Source organism: Carassius gibelio, chromosome A5 (assembly GCF_023724105.1).
Source record: "Carassius gibelio isolate Cgi1373 ecotype wild population from Czech Republic chromosome A5, carGib1.2-hapl.c, whole genome shotgun sequence".
Lineage (NCBI taxonomy): Eukaryota > Metazoa > Chordata > Actinopteri > Cypriniformes > Cyprinidae > Carassius > Carassius gibelio.
This window is the reverse complement of record NC_068375.1, coordinates 35,381,707-35,399,491: the sequence shown is the minus strand read 5'-3', so window position 1 is coordinate 35,399,491 and position 17,785 is coordinate 35,381,707. Positions and strand designations below refer to the sequence as shown.

Below are 17,785 nucleotides of genomic sequence, written 5' to 3'. Positions count from 1 at the left end.
CTATATGCCATAAAGTTTTTTTTTTTTTTTTCAGCTGAGTATTTTATGCAAATTGTCATTTTTGGGTGAACTATTTCTTTAAGTTTAATAGCTTGAATAAGCAGCAACAACAAAAGAAGTGTTACAAAACAGTCGGTTATCATGCTTACTTAATAATATTAAAAACCCGTAACACGTAAAAATGTTTTACTTGTTGAAAAGTAGGCATAAGAAGACAAAAAGCACTTATCACTGTTATCGGACATAATGTAATGGTGCAATTGTACATCACATTCATTGACGTAACATATTGTCACACTTCCCATTATACAACATTACAAACAGGAACGTTTTATGCATGTTTAATCTGATTGTAGTGGCGCTGAAAACCTTCATCAATCAGCTGGGTTTCCATTCAGTAGATCTGAAAGTGTGCTGATGTTGTGCCGTCCTTCCAGTTGCGCGGAGTTTCGACCACGGCTGACCGACACAACGGACAGGTTCTCTCCCGGTCAAACCACAGGCATAAACACTCCTCACAGAACACGTGCTGCAGAAAGACAACATATTCAAGACACATTTTCACACAGGAACTCGGTTTGTACTGTTAGTGGAATCAAATGAAAGTGTCAGCTGAATAATTACTGTCATCATAAAATCTGGGTCACTGTGGTCTGCGGCTGATGTCGTGAATCACGTCCTGGTTTATTTGAAAGTGTCGAGGTCTCTTACCTGACAGAGCAGTGCGATTGGCTCTCTGAACTCAGTCTGGCAGATGGCACACACATCCCCGGCTTCACTGCACTGCTGAGCACTGGCTCTCGTACCGTAACTCTGTCAAACACGTGCATTTATATGATCAGAAATACAGTAAAAACAGTATTGTGAAATATTATTTCCATTTAAAAGTTTTCTATTTGAATACAATTTAAAATGTAATTAATTTATTTGATGCAAAACTGAATTTTCAGCATCATTGCTCCAGTCTTCAGTATCACATGATCCATCAGAAATCATTCTAATAAGCTGGTTTTCTGATCAAAATTATTTATTACTATTATTCATGTTCATAACAGCTTTTGATGAATGTAATGTACATTACATGTATATATATATATGTGTGTGTGTGTGTGTGTGTGTGTGTGTGTGTGTGTGTGTGTCTGGACCACAAAACCAGTCTTAAGTCGCTGGGGTTTTGTTGCAATAGCCAAAAAAAACTTTGTATGGATCAAAATTATTGCTTTTTTTCTTATATACCAAAAATCATTAGGATATTAAGTAAAGATCATGTTCCATGAAGATATTTTTTACATTTCCTACTGTAAATATATCAGAACCTTATTTTTGATTAGTAATATGCATTGCTAAGAACTTCATTTTTGAACAACTTTAATGATGATTTTCTCAATATCAGATTCCAGATTTTCAAATACCGTATTTTCCAGACTATAAGTCACACCTTTTTTTCATAGTTTAGCTGATCCAGCGACTTATAGTCAGGTGCGACTTATTTATCAAAATTAATTTGACATTAACCAAGAGAAATGAACTAACAGAAAACATTACCGTCTACAGCCGCGAGAGGGCGCTCTATGCTGCCAGAGATGATGCACAGTGCTCCTGTAGTTTATACTGAAGACATAGAGCGCCCTCTCGTGGCTGTAGACGGTAATGTTTTCTCTTGGTTCTTGGTTCTAAATAAATGCGACTTATAGTCCAGTGCGACTTAAATATGTTTTTTTCCTCGTCATGCCGTATTTTTGGGCTGATGCGACTTATACTCAGGTGCGACTTATAGTCCGAAAAATACGGTAGTGGTATTTCGGCCAAATATTGTCCGATCCTAACAAACCATACATCAATGGAAAGCTTATTTATTCAACTTAAACTAAATGTCTAAAAATGGACCCTTATAACTGGTTTCATGGTCCAGGGTTTGTATCAGGACATAAAAAAAAAAAATCTGGTCCTTGGCAGGTTTTAAAATGTGGTTTGTGCGTGTGTGTGTTTATGATTTACTTTAACAATGCCTAGCAGAATACATCACTCACCTGTGAGCTACAGAGAATGACAAATGCTTTCCGAAGCCCAGATATTCTTCCACACAAATCAAATGACTGGAACAGAAAAAAACAGCAAATTTAACAACACACACATACATATACACGCACAACAGAAAAGACTAACTGAAAAATGAGCTCTGAAAATGACATTTTGAAAGGCTCTGAAGTGCAACGCCACATGAAATTTATCTCATGATAATAAAGGCCCTTTTTAATGCTATTAATAATAAATAAAAAGAACATCATTGATGGAAGAGGTCAAATCAGATAGACTACCTTACAAAGACTGTAGATGATAATCAGCGTGGCTCCGACGAAGTAGCTGCTGGATGGATCTTCACCCATGATGTACTTGTACCACAGCTGGATTGGAACCACAGCTCTGAAGAGCTGACTCAGCTCCTCTATGAGCAGATAACACTTCCCCTGCAAACACACACACACATACAGGTGTACATCCAAACCTCTCAACTTAATCAAGACTCCATCCTGATATGACAGATTTCTTCTGCAGTGGTAGAGCAGCTCAGACACCAGACATCCCCAAAGACGTAACAAGATTCACATCAAACACAAGAGCCATTATAAAGATAAGCGTTGTTTCTAGATTTCCCATCTCTAATCACTGTGTCGTAAAATACTATACTTTGTGTTTTAGTAAATCAGAAACATAGTTTTGAACAATCCACATCCTGGACCAGAACTCTCTGTTCAATGATTACACCATTATAGTAATCATAATCTATCTAAAAAAAATTTATTAAATCATACAGGCAGCTCACCATAATTGCAAATTTGTGATCGAAATATATGTATATTTTATTATTTATTTGAATGATTTTGTTATACAATAATTCAAATCATTAACATTATCATTATTATCATCCACTTAATCTTTATAAGATAAAACCGCTAGTATAACAATAATAATAATTTAAATGTATTATTATTATTAGATATGCTGAATGCTTATCAGATAAAATGGCTAGCATGATAATATTTTAATTATCATCATCATCATCATCATCATCATCATCATTAGTAGTAGTAGTAGTAGTATTTTCCAGAAAATGTTTATTAACTTATACACACTGATCATAAAAATGAATCAATATTTATCATATTCACGAAGCTTGTGGGATAAACGTGTGTTTTTGCCACTGGACTAAACAGCTTGCATAATAATATAATACAAATACTATTAATTATAATTATACTATTTGTTATTGTTATTATTATTATTATTATTAACCCTTTTAATTTACTTCAAATTAATTAAATTCAAATGGGCTTATTTCACCATGATGCTTGTAAGACTTCCATCTATTCCAACTTCCAACTGTTTAACAATATCTTTACAAACTGATTGCTACTCAAGCTCTTGCGTGAGACAGCAGCACTGAAACCATCCACACATCCTTCCTGTAACTGAATTTGAACAAGATCCCAGTCTCATTGCATCTGTTCGTTCATTAACTGTGAACATCTTACCCTCAAGCTTTAAAGATGCTGTGACATGGAGGGGGGTGTTCTTCTATGGAAATATGGCCACAGTCCAGCGCTCAGCGCTCTCCTGGCAATTTCACCGCATGGCAAACAATACTGGCAGACAAGCAGTGCACCTGCTACCCACATCAAATATAACAAGCCCACCCTTCCCAAACCCTAATCAGAACATTATAAAAGTAGCAGGATGACTGTAAAACTCATCTAATTTCAGGGTCAAAGGGCAACACTCATGCAGCGCTTACACTGACAGTGAACAACAAAACTAGAAGGCTTCAATATAACCAACAAAGCTTCTTGTTTGAAGCACGGACAAAATATCAAGACAAAAACAATGCACCCGATGTTTAAAATACATTGGAAAGCATGACCTTTTTTAACAGTTACTTAAAATTAAATTTCATAATATTCTATTATAGGCTTTTTTAGTTGGGTTTAACTCATCTTCAAATGCCGAATTGACCTTCAGCTGACAGAAAATTTGAGATTGTGATTACACTAAAATCTACGGTGATGGTAGACAGTAAAGAGATGTGTAATCCAATACAGGGAGAAGACAATTATAAAACACACACACACACACACACATACATATATATATATATATATATATATATATATATATATATATATATATATATATAGTCAGGTATTTATTGTGTTATTTATAGCTATTTTTGTAATAGGTTGGAAATATAATCAATAATGGATGCTAATTATAAAATGACATTAAAATATATAATTGTATACTTATTTTTATATAAAAATAAAAAAAAAATCTTTCACTTGGTAAAGATGAAATAAGTGGGGGAAAAAACCTAAACTGTTGCAAGGACCAGAGTCATCCACAACGCACATCAACTGCCTAGTAACCACTCAGAACACCCTAGCAACCTTAGTGACCAATTTAAAAAAAAAGTTTTTTTTTAGCACCAATCATATTTGCATTAGGAAAAATGTTTTTTAAATAATGCGCTGTATAGATCTTATATAAGAAACTGATTATTTCTATTTCAAATAAATGCTGTTCTTTTTCATTTGAAAAATGCATTGACAAAATGCATCATTTTCCACAAAAATATTAGCAGCACAACTGATCTCAAAAATAATACTAATAATAAATCAGCATATTTGAACAATTTCTGAAGGATCATGTGCAACTGAAATTTCAGTTTTGCATCACAGTAATAAATAACATTTTAAAATACAAAACAGTTATTTTAAATTGTATTTTTTGTGTGTGTGTGCAAAATTTCAGTTTTTACTGTATTTTTGATTCAATTATTTCAGCCTCGGTAATCAAAAACACTGAACAAATTTCCCAACCCCAAACTTTTGATCAGCAGTGTATGAATAATAAATAAAACATTATTCACAAAGGTCTGTGTATCTCATTTTGGTCAATTCTGGTTTATAACTAATCCTGGTTCCGCAATTATCTTGTGAATCTCCAGACGAACGTCAAGTCGTAACCAACCACATCAAGCGCTGAAGGCCTGACACTATCACCGCACAGGTTGCATGATGACTTATTGGACTCCACCAGACAGCGATTAATCACCCTGTTGGGGAGCTTGCTAGCTGACTGACGGGGATCTGTAACCTCCAAACGCAAGCAATTCATCTTAGCCAGAGTCCCTGCAGCCCTGTACTCTCTCACACTTAGCGATTAGACAAACTAGAGCTGGAATCCATCCAAATACTGAAAAGTTGGGCCAACTGCATCATGGGGGAGCAGCAGATTTAACAGCCATGTCCGTGATTTCAAAACAACAATGAAGAAAACAATTATTGAACACGCGAGGAGGTCCTCAGGGTGGGAAATGGTTTAATTTATCAAAGGGCAACATGAGATTCTTTTTATAATTTTGCATCTGTTTCTCATATGGGAGGCTTGGGTTTGAATCTAATGCTCAATCCCCAGCTCTTGATTAATGGCTTTACGGTCTTTACTTTAATCAATTTAACACACTCTTACTAAATGAAAGCATTCATTTCTTTCAAATACAAATTCTTTCTTATTAACCCCAAACAGCTGAATGGTAGTACAGCAACAAATAGTCTTGCATATCAGATATAAGCATATCAGTAAACAGGATTACAAGTTGACTTTTTTCTGCCAGCGGTAAGTTAAAATAAAATAAAAGATCATTTTCAATGTGCCTATTTTAGTAGGCACTGAGGAAGGTCAATAGGTTACTCAATCCTCATATCCGTGTGAACTGAAGTGTTATGGACAGTGTGAGTTCATACTGACATGCACTGGCTTGCAGCTGCGGTTATGCAAGATTTTATACCGACATGTATGGATACATGTGTGTGTGCTGTGTCTTTGTAGTGGTGGTGATGCTGGGCATGGAAAGTCAGCGGAAAGCCTGACACATAGACCATGACATCATTGCCTGAAAGTGTGCCACCTGGGCATGACACAAGAGGTGGAAAATGTGTGTTTGGTTTCAGGGGCTGGGTTCAGAGATGACTAGGGGTAAGTTCCTGGAACAGAGCTTCAGAGGAACAGAAACTATGCGCAAGTCAGATTCTCCTGGCAGATGCGGATGCAAAGTGTTTATTTGAGTCAAACAAATGGTTTGGAGTGGGTGGCGTTTGTGTGATTCTTCAATATTAGAAAGTGTGATGTTTTTACAGATTAGATCCTGGTGTACTAGACTCATACTGTCACTCCAATGATTGTGTGATTGTGTGAGAGCATGTGTGTGTGTGTGTGTGTGTCTGTGTTCCTCGGAGAGGTGACCTCATCCTAGCCCCAGTGGGCCAATGAGCTCACATACTGCCTTGCAAGCAGCCAACCAACCACACAAGGCATGGTGACAAGGTACACTATTTTGTTTTGTTTTTGCCAGTTGCACCCAGTTTGAACTGACTGAAGCTGCCTGGAACTTCCTCCTGATCACAATATCTCATCATGGTAAATCATGTATGAACAAAGCAGTTTTATTTGACTCATGATTCATTTGAAGCCCATTAGATCATAAAAAAAGAATGCATTACAAACATACAGAAGAATCAAACATTCATCAAAGAGAAATGAGATGAATATGTTCACTTTCTTTAAATATTCAACAAACCGTTTCTGCATTTTGCATGTTTTAGAGAAAAGTCACGTTTAATTTGTTACTTTCTTTAGTAATTATTTGTGAAATTTACTAGCAATTATATTTCAATTGAGCAATGTGCAAGTGATATTTACTGTAGGACTGTACTTTCTGACATGGTACACTAAAGCAGCAGTAATATAAAACATGGAAAGTTGTTTTCTTACCCTGGACTTGAAAGCGAGGATCATTTTAGGCAGGAACAGTACGAGACATTTAAGCTCGATGGTGAAATATTTCAGCACAAAATCTGTTATTCCAACAGCCCAGATCAGGTCAAAGAAATCATAACTGTTGATGTTTGGCTTCGCAAAAATAAGGCTGGGGGGAAAAATGTACATATATTATATTTATTCTATCATAGTCATGTATAATATAATTTAAATACAAATGATATAATTTTATATTATAAATGTACCGTATTTCTCAGACTATAAGTCGCACCGAAGTATAAGTCGCATCAGTCCAAAAATACGTCATGATGAGGAAAAAAAACTTATATAAGTCGCACTTATTTAGAACCAAGAACCAAGAGAAAACATGACCATCTCCAGCCGCGAGAGTGCGTAGATGGTAATGTTTTCTCTTGGTTCATTTCTCTTGGTTCATGTCAAATTAATTTTGATAAATAAGTCGCACCTGACTATAAGTCGCAGGACCAGCCAAACTATGAAAAAAAGTGTGACTTGTAGTCCGGAAAATATGGTATATAATATTCTATAATTTGTATTTAATGACAGAATTTTAAACACAAATGATAGAATATTATACAGAATTATGATATCCATTTACGATACATTTCTGCTCAAAAGTTTCTTTTGAAAGAAATCAATACATTATTAAATCAAGGATGCATTCAATTGATCAAAAGTGACAGCAAAGACATTTTTAATGTTACAAAGAATTTCTATTTAAAACAAACGCTATTCTTTTGAACCTTCTATTCGTGAAAGAATCTTGAAAAAAAAATGTATCACAGTTTCCACCTAAGTATTAAGCAGCACAACAGTTATCAACCTTGATAATCATATCCCCTGAATGTTTCCTGAGCTGCAAATCAGCACATTAGAAGGATTTCTGAAGGATCACCTGACACTGAAGACTGAAGTATCATATTGAAATAAAAAAAAGTTATTTTAAATTGTAGTAATATTTCGCAATGCTACCGTTTCACTGTATTTTGATCAAATAAATGCAGCCTTGGTCAGCATAACATATTTCTTTCAAAAACATCTAAAAAAGCGTCCAACCTCAAAATTTTAAATGACAGTGTATATGAAATAATAATAACAACAACAACAAAAAAATGAAAACAGTGAATGATTCAAATGTAAATAATGAAAAATGACGGGAATTAAATACTCACAAATGCTGATAAACACAAACATACAATGAGAGATCACTCTGTGAAATGACAACATGCAGTAAATCAAATGTTTCAAATGAATAAGGCAAAAAAAAAAACAACAACAACAATTTGATACATGTAATGTTATGATGGTGACTCTGAAACGAATGAACAGTACAGTACCTGTTGTGAAGTTCCTCTGCACTGAACGTGTAATACACATACACAATGTTACCAGCGAGAAAGATCATAATCCAGAGGGTGGTACACACAGACCTGTCCTCCTGAAAACACACCCATGCACAATGAGACACGTACAGCACGTCCTCAACAGAACAATCCGTCCTTATCAAATTATACAGTTTGAAGTCAGTAAGATTTGTTTCTAAAGAAATTAATAATGTTTAGCAAGGATGTAATAAACTGATCAAAAGTGACATTAAAGACATTTGAAATGTTACAAAAGATTTTCAAATCAATGCTGTTCTTCTGAACTTTCTATTCATCAAAGAAGCCAAAAAAAAAAACATTGCTAAACAGAGATGTTGTTTTAGGACCAAATCAGCATATTAGAATGATTTCTGAAGGATCATGTGTCACTGAAGACTGGAGTTATGATGCTGGAAATTCAGCTTTGCATCACATTTTAAAATATTTTAAAATAGAAAAAAATATATTAAATTGTAATAATATTTCATAATATTACTGTTTTACTGTATTTTTGATCAAATAAATGTAGTCTTGGTTGCACATAAGAGAACACTAAAATAATCTTAACCCACTCTAAATGCTTAAACAGTAGTGTTTGGGTATTATATGGACCTCTTGATTGAGGTCAAATGCAAATGTCTCAAGTGCATAAGGGTGAATGCAGGAACCAGAGGAGTCAGAAGTATAATTATAGTATAAAACAATAAACTGAACAGAATCTCACCCGCAGTGCCACCTGATGCTTCAGCTTTGAGTTAGCAAAGGCAAATGTGCTGATCATTCCAATGCAAATAGCAATTCCTGAGAAACACAAAGAGAATCATAAGAGAATCAGCACCTTGCATTTCACATATCACCTGAAAAGACACTGAACATTAACATCATTATAATTTCTGTTCCAACATAATGAAAACATTACATTGCATGTCAGAGAAAACCAATCACATTGTTAACAGTTGTGACTCTGACCCATGCTTTTAAAAACAAAGGCAGCTCACAACATATTGAACCCTACCAAGCTTGTGCTGGAAGCAGTTTTTAGCAAGGAGAATGAGGATAAAAGGGAATCCCCTCTGAAGCCATGTGACCATGGCCTTGAGCTCACAGAGAGCAGGAGCTGGTGCAGAGACATCATCACCTGGGAACAGGAAGTTGTGGAAGATGAATACCACTACTTTCAACACAAAATGTCAACATTAAGTCAGAACCACAATGTAGGTTATTAATGCATTTGTAGATTTAATTCTAGTAGTTTTGCCTTTATGACTTGGAATTGGATCAGATAAGAGCAGGGTTATTATAGTTAACTAAACTGAAAAAATAAATAAATAAATAAATATATATACATATATATATATATATATATGTGTGTGTGTGTGTGTGTGTGTGTGTGTGTGTGTGTATATATATATATATATATATATATATATATATATATATATATATATATATATATTTTTTTTTATTTTTTTTTTTATTTTTTTATTTATTTATTTATTTATTTATTTATTTATTTATTCAGTTTCAGTAATAAGGGCTGTTACTGCATGAACGCATGTGATAAATTTTACAATCCTTAACAAGTTAAAATAATTTAATGCAGTTAATGCAAAATTACTGAAGAATTATTTCAATTTTAACCCTTAAACCCAATTTTGCGTCTCTGCTTGCGATCAGATCATTTTAAGCTGTTACACTCCGGGAAAGTTTTCAGTCCAATGTTTCCAATGAATAATGCATGTATGAGTGCTGTATGAGTGTATGAGTGCTCCTGAATGCACATTGTATTTATGAACAGCACAGACATTACAGTACATTCACGCTATTTCCACATACATTCACATGGTATCTCCATGATTACACACATTATCACAGAAAAAAAAAGATAAAAAATTGAATCGATTGACATCCCTAATATATATATATATATATATATATATATATATATATATATATATATATATATATATATATATATATATATATATATATATAATTCAAACTAGTTGCCAAGGCAATATTTCTCATTTTTATTTAGTTTAATTTGATGTACCGAAATAACAAACTAAAAGTTAAATATATATATAAAAATATATATTTATTTAAACAAATAAAAACAAAAACTACTAAAAATGATAAAAACTCACAACAAAATGGAAAGTATTTAAAAATATAAATAATATAAAATAAATTAAGAAATTAATACTTTTATTTAGCATGGATGCATCACATTGATCAAAAGTGACAGTAAGGACGTTTATAAAATAAACATTTTTCAAATAAATATTATTATTTTAAACTTTTTATTCATGAAAGAAACCAAAAAATATATATGTACCACAGTCTCCACAAAAATATTAAAGGGGACACATTTTTGGGTGAGCAGTAGCTCATTGTCATTTAAAGAGACGTGCATTGAAATGGATAGCTTTTGACAGGCTAAAAAAGGGTGTTGTTTTACACGACTATTGAAGATTATTATACAGTAAGCTACATTTCATGAAGACCCTATTAAATCATAACAACTTGTGGAAAATGGGCATCCAATGTCCTCTTTAAACAGTGGAAATATTTTCAGGGTTGATGATAATAGGAAACACAGAAGCTCTTACTTCCGTCCTCTCTGCTCCTGTGTCTTTCAGCAGAGGTGGCCGCATGCAGGAGAGAAGAGCGGTGCTGGCCGGAGTGATGATGATGATGATGATGGTGCTGAGGAGGGAGAGGGAGATAAGGCGAGTTCTCCGTCCGGTGAGAACCTTCGTCTCTCGATGAGGACACCATCTGGATGAAGACGTCCGGTGGAGAACCCAGAACCAGCCCCGCAGCCTGGAAAGGAGCTGAGGACACGTTCCCAGCAGAGACGCCCACCAGACCAGAGAAGAGCTGCTGAGGCGATGTAGGAGAGTCTGGCTTCAGACAGTCAAACACTCCCCCTTCATCAAGGCTGCTCTCTGAACCGAGAGTTTGACTCCTGTTCCTACAAAATGACATGAAAGTGGGGTGCATTTACACTGCATGGCCTAATCAGATCTGATATTCTGACACATACTTGATGGAATCAGTAATAAAGTTTTTTTTTTTGTTAGTTAGTTTTTTTCCTAGGCTTCCAATAACTACATAACATCAGCATGATTACAAGAAAGTGTTATTCTGCAATATATATATATACAAATATTCAGAAACAAAAATGGTTTCAGCATTGATAGTGAATGTTTCTTGCACAAGAAATTCACTATCAAGAAAGGGGAAGTCATGGCCTAGTGGTAAGAGAGTATGACTCCTAATCCTAAGGTTGTGGGTTCGAGTCTCGGGCCAGCAATACCACGACTGAGGTGCTCTTGAGCAAATCACTGCTGTGTGTGTGCACTTTGGATGGGTTTAATGCAGAGCACGAATTCTGAGTATGGGTCACCATACTTGGCTGTATGTCACGTCACTTTCACTTTCTTGAGTAATGAATCAGCACATTAGAATTGAATTCTGAAAGATTGCGTTCAAATAGAAAACAGTACCTTTAAAGTATAAAATATTTCACAATATTAATGTATATTTTCCTGATATAATATGAATCGCTCTCAATCTAATTTCTCACTTCCCATGTGTACTTGCTCAGTGATTGAAATGCAAGTATTTCCATGCTTTCAGCAACTTACACATTACAGTTACTTAACTAGTGAAGCTGGTTAACTAAAAATAAATAATTTCAGAAGGATGGGAATCTAACATTCTAAAATTAGTCTTAAAACTGTAAACATGTTTAGACCAGATGAGTGAAATCCAACCTTTCTGGTGGCATGCCCTCGGGGTTACTGCTGTGGCGTCTCTGCATGACACCCACTTTATCACCAGGAGCTCCAAAACTGGAGAGAAACAAAAAGAAACAGATTTATGACACATTTATGAACATTTTTTTGCCTATCAAAGAATATGTGCATAAAGCGATTACAATTCAAATGTGCAAAAGGACATTGTACTGAATTACACAGCACAACAGAATATTGTGACATATAAGCAATAGGAAATGTTTAGATTATAAAAATGTGGAATATATCTGTCTGTATATGTATGTAAGGGATAGTTCATGTGACTTCATCTCTTCTGGGGAACACAAAAAGAGAAGTTTACCAGCGACTATAATGAACTACTTTCTTCCATACAATGAAACTGTGACAAGGGACTATCACACTTCATAAACAATATTAAAAAAAGTAGTGTCATACTTCTTTGTGAGTGTGTTCCTACTCTTAACAAGCCACAATATCTCTGTATGAGGAACAGGCTGAAATTTCATTATTCACTGAAAATCTTGCTTGACACCCAAAGTTAACTTTCTTTTTATTTAAAGTGGTCATATGATGTTTTTAAAGATCATTATTTAATGTATTTGGTGTAACAGAATATGCTGACATGCTTTAATGTAAAAAAATTAATTCTTTTTCAAATGCTGTTCATTATTCTAGGTCCTCTATGCCCCGCCTCTCTCAAACAACGTTTTCTACAAAGTACCTCCTTCCGACAAGCAAAGTCTGCTCTGATTGGCCAGCTGACCCAGTGCATTGTGACTGGCCGAACACCGCAAGCATGTGTCGAAAATGTAATGCCCCCTTTCCATAACTGACATGGCTGCATCAACTCTACTGCAGTTCCTGAAACCACGCCTTCTTTCTTTGCATGAACATTTGGCAGGCATTATGCAAATACTTCCACACCACATTGTGACATAGACATGTGGGGGCGTGTTTTTAGCCAGGTCTGGATCAGCCTTCTCTTTTAGACAGAATAAATCCTTCTGTGGGAAATATTGAGCTTTGTAACTCCTCAGATCTTATACATGCACAAATAGCTGCTTAAACATACAATTATGAACAACTCATATTCAGTCCCACAGAAGAAAGTAAGTCATAAGCATTTCAAAAGACACAAGTGTGTAAGTGTGATGTCACAAATTTCATCATTACTGAGTGAAAGAACAATAAATCATAACATATACAGTACATAACTGTGTGAACATGTGTATAGATAGACTGACAGACAGATAGACAGATAGACAGATAGACAGTTAGATGGACAGACAGACAGACAGACAGATAGATAGATAGTCTTTACTCTGTTAAGGACAGTTTGACAGATTTCTTTAATATTCTATGTTGTTAATTGTTTATGGTAGCGGTGTAGTAAGAATAACTATAGAAAAAATATTATTTTATGGCAAACTGCTATTTCTACATTGTTGGAACATCATGAATGAACATGAGCCTTTGAATGTTGAATAGAGCTTTTTTTCGATTTAAACGCCCATTTAATGTCATAGAAACGAGCAGAATTCTCTTACCTTCACCATAGCTTACAACAGACACGCACAAACTAATCTTTAGACGCTGTTTTTCGTAATAACGTTTAACATAAACCTCAGAAATGAGAAAGCATCACTCGATCCAGGGCTGTAAAGCGGATGTGAAATCGATTTGTTTCCGGAAGTAACGTTACACACGGCGGGCAGCCAATCACGACGCGCCGTTGCTCCGCATTTCCGCATGGAGAGAGCTTTGTTGTTGTGCTGCTTGCTTTCTGCAACTCCTATTATTTTATACAGTTTAAGACCTAAACAGATAATCTCATACCAGTCAAGATTACAATCGATTAATTAGACGCACGTTTTCGTTTTGTTTGTTTTTGCAGCTCCATCCGTCAGTATGAGACATAACGTTACCAATTTATAATCTTCATTCTGATCATTTCATGCCTAAAATGGGTTAAATGTTTATAAAACTCACTGTTTGACAATTTATGACGGCAATCGGTCTCTATTGGAAGCCTGTGTCGGGTAACAGTAATATAATATCGTATTCTTCATCCGATCTCTGCCAGTGACAGTGAGTGTTGAGTGTTGAGTGTTGGTGATGCGAGAGATGATGTGTTGAGTGAATCGGTCGGATCTCTCTGTCTGAGATCTCCAGTGCTGTTTATTCAGCTCCATCGCATCTATCTGGACCTGGTGCTCGTCTCCATGGTGTTCCGCCGGCTCTTGCGCAAGCGCTGGGTTCTGGGGGTCGTGTTCGGGTTGTCGCTCATCTACTTTCTCTCCAGCACCCTCAAACAGGTTTGTTGTGGTGTTGTTGATGCGATAATATATATTATATCTTTTATATTCTCATTAAGGCTGCATGGAAATATAACATTTCAAAATGACTGTTTTCTACTGAAATATGATTTACAATCAATGTAATGTATTGTTGTGATCAAAGCTGAATTTTCATCTTTCATTACTCTAGTCTTCAGTGTCACGTGATATATATGTTGCTCATTATTGATGCTAAATTATTCAGAATGGTTCTTACTATTATTAAACTGTTTTTAAAACTCTTATTTTTGTGTGTGTTTTTTAAGCATTTATTTGCACTCTTTTATAATATATGTTATTACTGTCATTTTCCATCAATTAAACATGTACTATGTACAGGAGGAGCGAACCATCCGTGATCGGACCCTCCTGGAGGTGAGGGGCTCGGACCATCCCATCCAGTGGAAGATCAAGTTCCTCCTGGGTAACAGCAGCAGGCAGATCTCACAGTGCAGGAACTCCATTCAGGGAAAGAGGCTTCTCACGGATGAACTGGGTAAGTGACGGGGGAAAATGTTCAATATATTTCAGGTCAATTATCTCTTAACAAACCTCTGTGTAAAAACTTTCAGAATATGAGTGAATAAAACTGTAAATTTTGGTTTATGTTTGAATGCTGCTGAAGTGGACATTTCTAGCTCAGTGTATGATAGAAAATGGCCTTTAAAGATATGTATAGTAATTCAAATCTACAGATGTGTGTAATAAAATTAAATGAAAAACATGAAATCAAAACATTCCTCAGTTCCAGAAAAACTGCATATGAATGCATGCATAAAAATGCATGTTTTGTATGTAGTGTCCCATCTTAAAATCAACAAATATATATATATATATATATATATATATATATATATATATATATATATATATATATATATATATATATTATGCTGTTATAATGAAATTATTATTATATTATAATTATATAGCATTAGTGAGTGCATTTGGTTAATAGGAAAAATTTGGCAGAAAGCAAACCTTCACAGTAGTAAAATTTTAATAATTTGAGGCAAGTTGCAAAGATTAATATTACTTTGGCAGGAGCACTTTGCCTTTTTATGCAGAAGCATTTGAGAGTAAATAATAAGGAGAGTGGCAGGCAAGTATCTGGACAAATTGGTTGAATTGTAACTTGAGTTGACGGCACACAGTTACTGACCACACAAGGCTTTAATGTGTAGCTCAAACTGTTAATAGGTTCCTTTTGAGTATTTGCATGTAACCAGTGTTCAATTTAACACAGACTTTTCTGTCTCTGCAGGTTATGTGTGTGAGAGGAAGGATTTACTGGTGAATGGATGTTGTAATGTCAATGCTCCCAGCTCGAGCCAGCATGTCTGTAAAAGCTGTCTGGCCAATGGCTGCTGTAGGATTTATGAGTACTGCGTTTCCTGCTGCCTCCAGCCTGATAAGGTGCTTCAAACAACACATCTTTATCTTATGTTGATACACAAATCATTCAGGGTGTCTGAATTGTAGAACTTTGTTAATTTCTCTTAGCTTGAAATATTGAGTACACTGTTAACACTAATAAGTTAGCAGAAATCAAAATTACATTAAATATCTGATGCAAAGCATGCTGGGTAATAGAAAATCCCAGTTTCAGTTAAATGCAAGTTAGTGAAACTAAAAAAAATGGATCAATTCAGGTTACAAATACACACACACACACACACACACACTGGTCACTTTAGGTACACCGGTTCCATTGCTTGGTAACACAAATTCCTAATCATACAGGATATATATATATATATATATATATATATATATATCAGAATTTGTCTTTTTTAGAAACTGCACAAGCGAATGTTAAGTGTAGTTGAAATGATGTAAAAGTCTTTTCGACAACACTAAACGCTCTCTCTTTCCTGCTCTCTTTCAATCAGCAACCTCTTTTGGAGCATTTTCTAAACCGAGCAGCAGAAGGGTTCCAGAACCTCTTCACCGCAGTTGAAGATCATTTTGAGTTGTGTCTTGCCAAGTGTCGTACTTCCTCACAGGTGAGCATCACACTCTGAATGCTAGTTTGTTTTGTTTGTGGCTTTCCAGACCAGAATGCATGAAAGTACTCTGCTTAAACTCATGTTGTTGTTGAGTATACCAGTCAATCAGAGCTTTTCCTCATCATGTTTTAGCCGGCAGAACTAAATCCCACCCGCTGTTGTCTTGTTTCAGAGCGTCCAACATGAAAACACCTACAGGAACCCGCAGGCGAAGTACTGCTATGGCGAGAGTCCTCCAGAACTGCTGCCTATATGACTCTGTTTGCCAGCGAACCGGCTTTGAATAATGAAGGAGATTACTTGCAGATCTTCTCAGGGGCCCCTGATGGGCCAGTAAATGAACAGGAATTTGAGTGCACAATCATAAAGACTTGAAAGAGACTTTACGCTGCATAAGTGTGTAGTATCCGTTTTTACCTCTTCAGTGGTGAACATCTCGTCGAAGACTCCGCCCATTTCTTTTTTTTCTGCTTGTCATGCTAAGATTAGGCTACTTTTTTAGTAACCTCACTAATTTTATCTTCGGATGGGATTCCGGAAAGAGTCTTTGTGTTGTTGTTTCGTGCTAAAAAACACATGGAAAGCACCTCAGATGATTTGACAGCACCCCTGTGTGAGCTCAGATTTATGTGTACGACCTGCATGTCATCTACTATATGTTAATTTAATAAAGTAAATAGCTTTACAATTGAGGTTGTTTGTATTATTCCGGACTTCTCTAATTTAACAGAACGTTTTGGGTTTATAAAGACAATGTATTACATGTTGCATGCACTGCAAAAAAAAAAGAAAAAAGTCTTCCGTAAATCAGGATACATTTACTAGAGATGGACAATGAAGATCCAAAGTTGTTGTTGTTTTTTAAACTGAACTAAATTAACTGAGTTTATGCTTTACATATATATAATCAATGGGGTGTGAAAACTTGTTTTCCCTTTGAATTAAATTAATTTGACCAAGCAGCAATTTTATATTTAAGAGATAATACACTTAATTTTGATACTTTTGTTGTAAAATAAGAAAATTATGTAATTTTTGCCTCCATGTAGATTTTTTTTTTTTAATTTTGCACTGAAAAAAATAAGACAAAAATACTGAAGAACCAGAACAACACTTGTAAACCCATTAAATGGATACAAAAAGAAAATCCGGGTGACATAACTCTACACATTCATTCATTTAAAACAGTACTCCTACAACAATATTCATATATTACTATAAAAAAATTTTCAGTGATAATTGACATTATGTCACAAATGCTGCAATTTCACAGGTATTTCTGAAAATCACACAGGATTTCGATTTTAAATATATCATTGGATTTATCTAATTTAGTTTCCAATCATCATTGGTTTTAATCTCAAGCCTCATTTACTTAAACTTTCGTTTTTTTTGTGCTTTCTTGAATTTAATGATAGTTGTCAAGGCCTAATGTG

General features: G+C 35.0%; 2 protein-coding genes across 3 annotated transcripts; one reads left to right on the top strand and one right to left on the bottom strand.

Moving 5' to 3' along the window:
* Positions 1-225: 225 nt before the first annotated feature.
* On the bottom strand, positions 226-14,291 carry LOC128014067 (RING finger and transmembrane domain-containing protein 2-like). Of its 2 annotated transcripts, none has more exons than XM_052597303.1 (11): positions 14,212-14,291; positions 12,002-12,079; positions 10,832-11,196; positions 9,235-9,357; positions 8,944-9,020; positions 8,193-8,293; positions 6,829-6,982; positions 2,319-2,468; positions 2,031-2,096; positions 712-813; positions 226-529 (listed from the first exon to the last, which is right to left on the bottom strand). In XM_052597303.1, the coding sequence occupies exons 1-11, from the start codon at positions 14,289-14,291 to the stop codon at positions 395-397; spliced, it is 1,431 nt and encodes a 476-aa protein (XP_052453263.1). In that variant the 3' UTR covers positions 226-394. The 2 variants fall into 2 exon arrangements, with proteins under 2 accessions (XP_052453263.1, XP_052453260.1); XM_052597300.1 differs by lacking the exon at positions 14,212-14,291 and adding an exon at positions 13,552-13,695.
* A 373-nt stretch (positions 14,292-14,664) lies between these two features.
* LOC128015004 (SREBP regulating gene protein) lies at positions 14,665-16,605 on the top strand. Its single transcript, XM_052598764.1, has 4 exons — positions 14,665-14,836; positions 15,605-15,756; positions 16,233-16,346; positions 16,522-16,605. Exons 1-4 carry the CDS (start codon positions 14,665-14,667, stop codon positions 16,603-16,605), a joined length of 522 nt encoding a protein of 173 aa, XP_052454724.1.
* Positions 16,606-17,785: the final 1,180 nt, after the last annotated feature.